A 9897-nucleotide genomic window follows, 5' to 3' on the forward strand; every position below is an offset into this window, starting at 1 on the left:
TAAAGTACAATATGTCACGAGAAAACAATCTCAGAATCGCTTGGATAGGCAAAAGCATTCCGGAGTTATTACCACATAAAGAGACACATGTCAGATTTGAGAAAATGGGGCTGGTCATGAAGGTCAAAATGAGCTCGGTCTTGAAAGGGTTAAAGAGGTATTCCCATCTAAAGCATTTCCAACATATCCATAGAACATGCCATAAATGCCTGATAGGTGCCACCGGGTCTTACCCCTGGGACCTCACTTATTGGTACAACGGGGGTCCTGTAACCTCCGATCAACAATTCATAGTTGACTCTTTCCCTATTGTGCAGCCTTCTCCATTGCAGTCTATGAGAGCTGTGGAAGGAACCTAGCAAGCACTGTGAAATGGCAAACGGGGGCCATGGAATCCCCATTCTCTCAATAGGTGAAGGTCCCAAACGTGAAGAGGAGACCCTATAGATATCCTATAAATGATGAGATTAACAATGAGAACAACCTTTCAAGAAAAATATAGCATTATTCAAGGGCCTGCTATTGGGACTATTAGCTAGCAAGGCAGAGTATGCATCCAAAATGTTATTCCTGCAGAATAGTGTTCTAGTCAAAAGATGCTCTAACTTCTCTCCCATTCAGGGGCTGGGTGGGGCGATAATTGTTCACCATGTGCATCGGAACTTCACACTCCATAGTTGAGAATATGCTCCGAAATTTCTCCATCTGCAAACATATGATAAATGGAATAAATGAAAAAAATATGAAAATGTTTGAATTCTAATTGACTGCAGCATTTGTATGATTAAGGCTTCATTGGGACTCAGTTCATGGGTTGCGTCGGAGCTTTGCGTCAGGGGAACCCATGAACAGAATCCAAACTGAAATGGAAACCATAGGTTTCCCTTTGCATCACCATTGATTTCAATGGTGACGGATCCGGTGCAAATGGTTTCCGTTTGTCACCGTTGTGCAATGGTTCAGTCATTTTGAAGGAATGAATAGCGCAGTCGACTACGGTATTGATTCTGTCACAACAATGTTTTGGCGCAAGGTGTCTCATTTTAAGCCATGCCACTTTCCACTAGACCCCACCCCTTTCCAGAAAATGCACGCCCCTTTTGTATCCCAGAATGCTGGCTCAATTTGAATAGAAACTCTGCTCCTATAGGTACTTGTCAAAGAGTTCAGTTCCCAGATACACCACATGACATGTTCAGACACAGGATAGGCAGGGTTTTTTTTAGAGTTTCCAAGTACTGATAATGAGCTTTTTCTATTGTTGCTGCCTTGTTTGACAGCAGTACTTGGCATGATTTCTGCACAAAAGTCAAGTCAACCGAGCACTGGGTGTAAAAGTGTGCATGTGGCCTAGGGATTTTTTTTCCCAGAAATAGTGCCACTTCTGTCCGTGGCCTGTGTCTGGTATTGCATCCCAGCCCGAAACAGTTGAGACACAAAACCAGACACAGCCCATGGACAGAATTGGCACTGTTTAAAAAAAAAACAAAAAAAAAACAGGCCAATCTTGAATTACAAAAAAATATATATCTTTCAAATAAACAAATATTTTCACTATATGTACATCCTGGCAGTTTTTAAAGTGTTAATAGTTTATAGTGAAAATGATGCGATGGTTTTACCTGTTCTGAGCTCACTGTGATCGGTTCTCTCAGGAGCAGCCAGGTCACACATTCCTCACATGGGGGGGTTGTGTAAGAACCTTGGTATGTCCAGTAATCTCGGGACGTAGGGAACAGGATTGAAGGGTCAAAATCTGTGAAATGAGCTTTCTTTCCCTAAATGTCAAAAATGAAATGATTACGTTGTTATAGTTCCGGTGATAATTGAGGGTATTACAAGGTCGTATTAATACTCAGCTAATTCATGAAAACTACATTTAACATTAACCGTTTCCTCACAAAGTGGTAGATAATTATAGAGAAATAGTAAAACGTTTTATGTGGATCACCCAGTAATCGCAGTCAGGCAAACATTGAGTAGTCACTACATCTGTGCCACTTGTCAGGGGAAGAGAATTATTGCTGTGCTACTGACAATAATAGCCCAATTCCCAAATGTCCTATGAAATTGAGTCAATTCTAAATAATTGTGATAGATTTAAATATCCGCCTGAAGATGGGATGATCATGTCACTGCATGGATATTACCAGTAGATGGAGTATTTGTTTTTACTGAGAACTGGGGGCCTATGACAACACTTGGTGTATTTGATGATTTGCAGGGATTAGTGCGGACATCTTCACATCATAGGACATGAGTTAAAAAAAAATTGTTTATAAGTCCACTATGAACTGTAGGATCAATGATCTATGGAGCTTCACTGAGCAGCAAATTCTCAGTGCCACACTGAGAAGATCAAAGACAGAAGGCACACAGTGTAGGACGGGGATTGTGTTCGGACAAAAAAAATAATTCTAAGCCAAAGTACAGAGCCGGTCTAAATGGCCAAACAGAGGTTCCCCCAGGGATACCAGCTGATAACCGAGGCTTAGAGACGGTGTTTAGCGGGTCTTTTTTATTAACCCTTTAGTGACCATCCTATTTTGGACCCTAATGACAGAGCGATTTTAATTTTCGTTTTTTGAGCGCCGGATTTCAAAAACCATAACTTTTTAATTTTTCCGTAGACATCACCGAGGGCTTGTTTTTTGCCAGACAAGTTGTCTGTTTTTAATGACACCATTTTAGGGTACATATTATTGATTAATTTTTATTAACTTTTTGGGGAGGCAATGGAAGAAAATGTATATAGTTTTTATTTATGTTTTACTACTTTTGCACAATAAAAACACTTGTTTTTTCAAAAGTATTTGTTTTTGTGTCGCCGTATTCTGAGAGCCGTCACTTTTATTTTTCTGCGAAGTAGCTGTTTTAAGTCTTACTTTTTGCAGGACGGCTTGTAGTTTATATTGGTACCATTTTGGGGTACATACAACTATTTTATCACCCTTTTATTACACTTTTTAGAAGGCAGGATGAACAGAAATCAGCAATTCCGGCATTATTTTTATTTGAACTTTTTACAGCGTTCACCATGCAGGTTAAATATAGTAATGTCGGTTTTGTTACAGACGCGGCGATACCAATTATGTGCAGTTTTTTTTTATTTTGTTTCAGTTTATCTTAACAAAGCAAAGTGAAAAAAGTGGGGTTTTTTTCTTGGGATTTTTCATTTACTTATTATTAACTTTAATAAAAAATGGTTTACTTTTTTTAAGTTCCACTGTGGGACTTCATTTTGCGATTGCTTGATCACTCTTAGGCTGGGTTCACACACCCTATTTACGGATGTAATTCGGGCGTTTTAACCTCGAATTACGTCCGAAAATACGGCACCAAAGCGTCGGCAAAAATCTGCCCATTCTTTTGAATGGGCTTTACGATGTTCTGTGCCGGCGGTCATTTTTTTACGCGCCGCTGTCAAAAGACGGCGCGTAAAAAACACGCCCGCGTCAAAGAAGTGCCTGTCACTTCTTGAGACGTAATTGGAGCCGTTTTCCATTGACACCATGGAAAAACAGCTCCAATTACGTCCGTAATGGACGCAGCGAAAAGCGCCTGCACTTGCCATTACGTCTGAAATTCCAGAGCTGTTTTCTCCTGAAAACAGCTCCGTAATTTCAGCCATAACGGAGGCTGCCGTGTGAACATACCCTCAATATACACTGCAATACTTCTGTATTGCAGCGTGTTATGCACTTGGCAGGGCCTAGTAGGCAAACACTAATGGCAGACCTGGGTGCCTTTGTTAGGCCCTCGGCTGTCATAAAAAACATGAGCAGCCCGCAATCACGTCACTGGCATTATCGATGGTAACTCCAATCCCGCCTGTAAGGGCAAATGCCCTCGTTAGACAGCCCGTCAACCGTTTAAACCAGCATGGGACAGCTGTGCCGGAAATATGACACAGCGCCGTGAAAAGGCGGCGATGTGATATAAGTACTTTTAATGACTGTTGTAAAAAAGTATATGGGCGGTCATTAAGGGGTTAAAAAAACATTCATTGCGATATGATCATGTCTCCAATGTGCTCATTTTCAGTTCATATTTAAGCTCATATGTCCACTTCATACTTTGAACCGAAGTTCATTTTGGCACACACCTTTGTCTTAATGCAGTCCAGTGCTTCTAAAATTGCCTTCAGATGTGGCTTTGCTTTGCCAATCTGTTAAAACATAAATTGTAGTCAGAGGTATAATTTAAAGCTTCTGGGCCCCAATGCAAAATCTTTAACAGAGCCCGACACTATCATGTGACATGTATAATACGAGTGCCCTTATGTGGTAGAGAGGTAGTTGTGCCCCCTACGGATCAAGGCTCTGGAACCTCTGCACCTCTTGGCTATACTGGTCATCATTAGGGAACATAATGTTACCTTTAGTAAAAAGAAATCAGTAAAGAAAGAACACCTAATATGACATTGAGTCTATTTACTCCCTAAACGATTTGGCTCTGTCTTCTAATGGTAGAAGACTCTGTTTTCAAGCAGAAATATCCAAATTTAGGAACGTGAATGGTGTTAAAGTTAGTACTGGGACAACATTTCTCAGAATGGGAATACTGAGATGATAAAAGTATAAATAAGCAATTCCCATTGAACATCTTGTGAAGCTACTGTAGAAGGTCACCATCCCATAACACCAACGATATTGTCCTTGTAGGTTCAGCTTACTTTTAAAAATACTGAAAGTATAACCACTCCTTCAGGATTCTTTCTGGCTTCTGTAATATTGTCATACATTGCGTGCCAATGAACAAATTGTATCTGTAAAATAAAACGTATGTTTCTATTTTCATATGTCACCAGTGAATGACCACAATATATTACCAATGAATGCGATAACACGTAACGGCTCAATGCAATCAATAACAGCACATGAAAATGTGGTAATTTATCCAACTAATGATGCCTTGGCCTTAAAGCTGTCGTTAAAGGGGGGAATCAGCATGGCTTTATGTCCTTTCTTTTATTTATAGTCACGTATCTGCCATAGGCAGACACATCATATGTACAACCTGTGCAGCGGCAGACAAGGGGGTCCATAAGGAGAGCCATTAATGAGGTGCTTTATGGCTAGCACCCACTGTCATAAATGTTGGAAAAGAAGTGACCCATATACTGTTCTCGCATAGGGGCTTTCATTTTTATTTACCCATGTGATCAGCAGTGAACAAGGGAGGGATCGGTCTTATTCTGTGCCTGATACCCCTTTACTTGCAGGGGCTGCTCAGTGGTAGTTACACCAATTATTCCTCAGGTTACCAAATAAAGCAACTCCAATAAGAAAGTCTAATTTCAGAAAGTACAACTTCTATATCACTATTCTAGTTGGAATTTCAATCAAATTTACACATGGTAGGAAAATTGCTATCCGATCCCGTATGTAGATAGGGCATACACATATATTATTGATGTAAATCACAAGTGATGTAAAGAGACAAGTAACGTTTCCTATAGGTGAAATGCAACAGGATGCTCTTTATATCATGAGAATACATGAAACAATATACACTTAAAACTATCTGAATAAATGACCAATATATATTATTTTCAGTACCTCTCCTGCGTATCTCAGCCCATCAATAACATGCTCGGAACCATGATCATCAGAAGAACCCCAATGAAACTGCAATTGTCGCAGTCTGTAGCTTCCATTAAGAGGCCCATCTTTTATCACTAAGGAAGACAAGATTAAATTATCTTTATGATCATTCATGTAACAGGGAAAAAGGAGTTTTTTTTATGCTAGCCTTATATCCTGCCAGCATTTACTTTCAGCCAATAACTACGAAACAATTCAGACTCATAATAATATTTTAGATATATATCAATAATGCCTTTCTTTAAATAGAAACTTTTCTGCTTCGTTTTTTCATTAATCAAGGATAGGTAGACTTGATGACTGTTCTTAATCTGCCCATATACATTACATTAACCTCTGCGGATTCCGACAATTTATGCGGGATCTGCTAACAATCTAATGTGTATGGGGGCCTTCCAGAAAGTCATTCGATGGCAGATATGGAGGGAAATAAGGATTGTGCATGAATTTCAACATGCCCAAATCTTTGCTGTGCCAGGGGATAAGTCACCGTCAGAAATATCTAGCACCGGATGTTTCCCTTCCCACTGATATAAACATGCATGCTCAGCCGAGTCAAGCATGCATGTTTATAGGAAGGTCAGGGAGATTGCTATGTTATGTGTATGGTTGTCTTTAGAGTTTTCAGGACCTTAACCATTTACTACCTACTTTCTATTCTATGACACTCGACACTTAAAAAAAGCAATGAGGGTTGCATATAAATTTAATTATAAATCCATGTACTAAAGCAGGCATATTTAAACTTTTTTTCTGACCTCTGTAATGTCTATCATGACCGAGATGCTGATACTTTCCTAATTCCCTCACACAAGATATATCAGTAAAAATAGTATGAGGGTTGCTTTTTACAAAAGGTGCCATTATTCTGTAACACCAAGTATTAGTGTACCAATCTTGTAGAACTCAAAGGGTGTCTGTGTTTTAGAGAACAAACTCTTTAAAATGACATATATATGAATTTACCCGTCATGTAGATCATCATATTTCTTATGTGCAGTGCGCTATACCAGTTCAGATGTTTTCTCAATATATGTAAGCATCATTTCATAGAGCAAAACAGAAGATCACCTGATGAACCATCAAACATCACTCTGACGGTAGTTCCATCATTAACAATAGTCATAGAAGATGATGGGCGATAGGAAGATGTCCATGGTCGCAGGCTGCCATCATGTTTAATATATCGGGTGTGAAGTTCAATAGGCGATTGGCTTTGTCCTTTGGCAAATGGGAAATAATCTGTCCATGTGTCTGGACCTATATCATTACAAATCATATGCATTTTAGGGAGAAGATACCATTTACAATTATCATACCTACTTGACAACAATCATCAAGAACACAAAATACAAAGAAACATAAAAAAAAAATAAAAAAAAATATATATATATATATATATATATATATATATATATATATATATATATATATAATATACAGTACTCACCATTGAAAGTGCCATATCCCCAGTCGTGTCTGTGTGACATCACTGTATTGTGTGTCCTTTTTACAAGAACTGATTTTCTATTTGCACTTCTTGCTCTGTCATTTATAGATTGCTACAACCCTCACCATGCTGAGAATGGGTTCATTCTCCCCCTCCCCTATGGGCTGGTTGGACTTCAGGGAATGGCAATGTTATGTTGACTAACAAGCCCTTCTGCCCTGCAGGAATCCATTCAAGATATTATGATCCCACCTCATATTTAGAAAGAGCAGGAGATGAAAAACTAATCTGATCACAAGGATGCATCAAAGCCAAGCGCATTCAGACACGAGCATTGGCGTTCTGACAGTAAGCGGATCAACAGAGATGAGGTGAGAAAATGTGTCACCCAAGCTGATGATATTGTTTAGAACATTTATATGTTCATGTTATCATTATACAAGGGGGTCATTTAGAATAATTGTGTCAAATAACAGACAAGCCGTTTCAAGGCTTTTACTTCTGGCTGGAGACATAATATCTAGAATAATTAACCAAACTACCTCAAAATGTGGGCAATGTGTTTATATAATTCAAATAAAATCTGGAAACATAAGTGAATATGACAAACGGTATTTTAATAGCATATTCTACAGTTTCTGACATATGCCGCAGAAAAACATTGGAGATGAGCAAGTTGGTAAGTTTGCACCTGGTCGATGACTTGAGAACTAATAGATAATTTCCCATTATTTTATATTACAGAACCATATTCTCATCATATAAGGCATCGGAGGATAAAGAAAAGTTTAGGCTTAATTGTTTTACATGGTGTAAATTTAGTTCTGTAATAAGAAATTTGACAGTTAACCAGCAAAATATCTACGTTTCTCTATGAATAGATCTCTATAGAGCAGTTATTCCAAACCTTATTACCATTTAAGAAATTCCTGAACATTTTTTTCCACTTCCCTACTCCCATTCCTACCACAAAGAAGCTTGGTGTAGGAGCCTGTAAAGTGTTGCATAATGTCTGCCAAGTGCTATATTCTGGCTTAGAAGCGTTAACTGTTTGCCATGTTTACTGTAATGGTAAGTTTATACTAGATTTTCCGCAGTGGATTTAGTTCCGGAGAATCCGCAGCATAATACATTAGCAGCAGAGTGGATGCGATTTGAACAAATCCCATCCACACACTGCTTAAATGATAAGCGGTGAGGTTTTTTTTTCATCCGCAGCATGTCAATTTGCGTAATCGCTGCTTTTTTGTTTCAGGTTTTTCCCATTGAATTCAAAGGTAAAACCCGCAATAAATGGCAGATGTTATGATTTTTGCGGCAGAAAAGCTGCAATTCTTATTACTCAGAGTAAGTATATTTATTTGTATTTTTATTACTACTGTGAAGGATGGTTTATTTGCTTATATTCTCTGTTTGAAATTACATTGTGAATTATCAAGCAGGATGGCGAATTACTAAGATATGTATTATGTGAAAGTGATTATGATAATGTTTAAATTATTTAGTTTTGTGCAGCATACTCTTGTCTGGAGTTCCCATCTTGGTTCTTTTGTAGTGAATAGGAAAGTCATTGTTCCTTTAATACAAGTAATGTTGATTTCGTATGTTTTATCTTTGACTTTGGTTCCCATGCGAAGCTTGCAGAGAAAGAACAGGGAGTGAGAAGGGAGGGCCAAAATATGTGTGTGGGAGAGCCATCTTACGGGAACATTCTGCCCAAGAGAGATAAGGCCACCTGCAAACCTAATGTGTGAAGAATTATAATGATGTATCTGGGATGTATCTTATTGTATGCTATTTACTGAATAACAAATATTGTCACATTGTCTCTGATTGGTTAACCTCAAGCCTACACCCCTTCTGAATTTCAATATTATAGTTTGAGCTTGGAAATAAACTTTCAGAGGAGTATTTTGAGCATATCAGCAGCGTCTGTGTGTTTTCTTCTCCTCTCTCGATATATATCGGCAGGGCCGCCATCAGGAATTTCAGGGCCCCCTACATCTACATTTTCTGGGCCCCCCTACCGTGGCACCGCCTGTTAACGGTACTCCGTCCAGTACTATATCATGGTACCCAGGGCCGCCAACAGGGGGGGTATTATGGATACTGATGTGAGAGGCCCGGCCAAACCTAATTGAAAAGGGGGCCCGGCAAACTGCCGCGACTTGCCTTTGGTAGAAAAAAAACAGGCCCCTGCAATGGGGCCCGTTTTTTTCACCAAAAGAATGTCATGAGCTGCGGGCCCCCCTTTCAATTAGGTTTGGCCGGGCCTCTCACATCAGTACCCCTAATACCCCCTTGATGGCGGCCCTGGGTAGCATGGGGGCCGTCAAACACCGCCGCCCGTGCGACCGATCACGCGCACCCGCAAACTCCCGCGCATGCGCACCGGCGACCGCCTGGAACCGCGCACCGAATTTTGAGGCAGATTTTGACCTGCCCACACTATCTTGCCGCGTTTTTTGCCTGCGGCGATTGAGGACAGCAGACAGAAAACGCAGCGAAAAATGCATTTTCTGCCTCCCATTGATTTCGATGGGAGGTCAGAGGCAGAACCGCGGCAAGAAAGGACGTGCTGCTTTTTCTTTTTTCCGCGACTGGCTCCCATTGATTTCAGATTAAATCAATGGGGGGCGGTTTTGGAAGTTGTTTGGTGCTGATTCTGACGCAGTGTCCAAGTCAATATCAAGGCCCAAAAACTCTGGGAACTGGGCCTTATTGTTAGGGCTTATTCAGACGAACGTGTAATACGTCCGTGAAACGTGTGTGATTTTCACGCGCCTCGCACGGACCTATGTTACTCTATGGGGCCGTGCAGACTGTCAGTGATTTTCACGC

The 9897-nt window shown here is 39.9% G+C and overlaps 1 protein-coding gene across 1 annotated transcript; it reads right to left on the minus strand.

Annotated features, from left to right (window-relative positions):
- Window positions 1–528: 528 nt before the first annotated feature.
- On the minus strand, window positions 529–7096 carry LOC142652434 (carbonic anhydrase 3-like). The gene is made up of 7 exons (XM_075828075.1): window positions 7057–7096; window positions 6678–6866; window positions 5562–5680; window positions 4676–4768; window positions 4106–4168; window positions 1623–1778; window positions 529–705 (listed from the first exon to the last, which is right to left on the minus strand). Exons 1-7 carry the CDS (start codon window positions 7094–7096, stop codon window positions 586–588), a joined length of 780 nt encoding a protein of 259 aa, XP_075684190.1. The 3' UTR covers window positions 529–585.
- Between the last annotated feature and the right edge of the window lie 2801 nt (window positions 7097–9897).

The sequence above is a fragment of the Rhinoderma darwinii genome, chromosome 5 (assembly GCF_050947455.1).
Source record: "Rhinoderma darwinii isolate aRhiDar2 chromosome 5, aRhiDar2.hap1, whole genome shotgun sequence".
In the NCBI taxonomy this organism is placed as follows: domain Eukaryota; kingdom Metazoa; phylum Chordata; class Amphibia; order Anura; family Rhinodermatidae; genus Rhinoderma; species Rhinoderma darwinii.

Coding starts and splice junctions, on each gene's coding strand:
- LOC142652434 (XM_075828075.1), bottom strand. CDS start 7,096: ATGTCACACAGACACGACTGGGGATATGGCACTTTCAATG. Junction 4,769..5,561: donor GGCTGAGATACGCAGGAGAG/GTACTGAAAATA, acceptor TTTATTTTACAG/ATACAATTTGTTCATTGGCA. Junction 4,169..4,675: donor TACTTTCAGTATTTTTAAAA/GTAAGCTGAACC, acceptor ATGTTTTAACAG/ATTGGCAAAGCAAAGCCACA.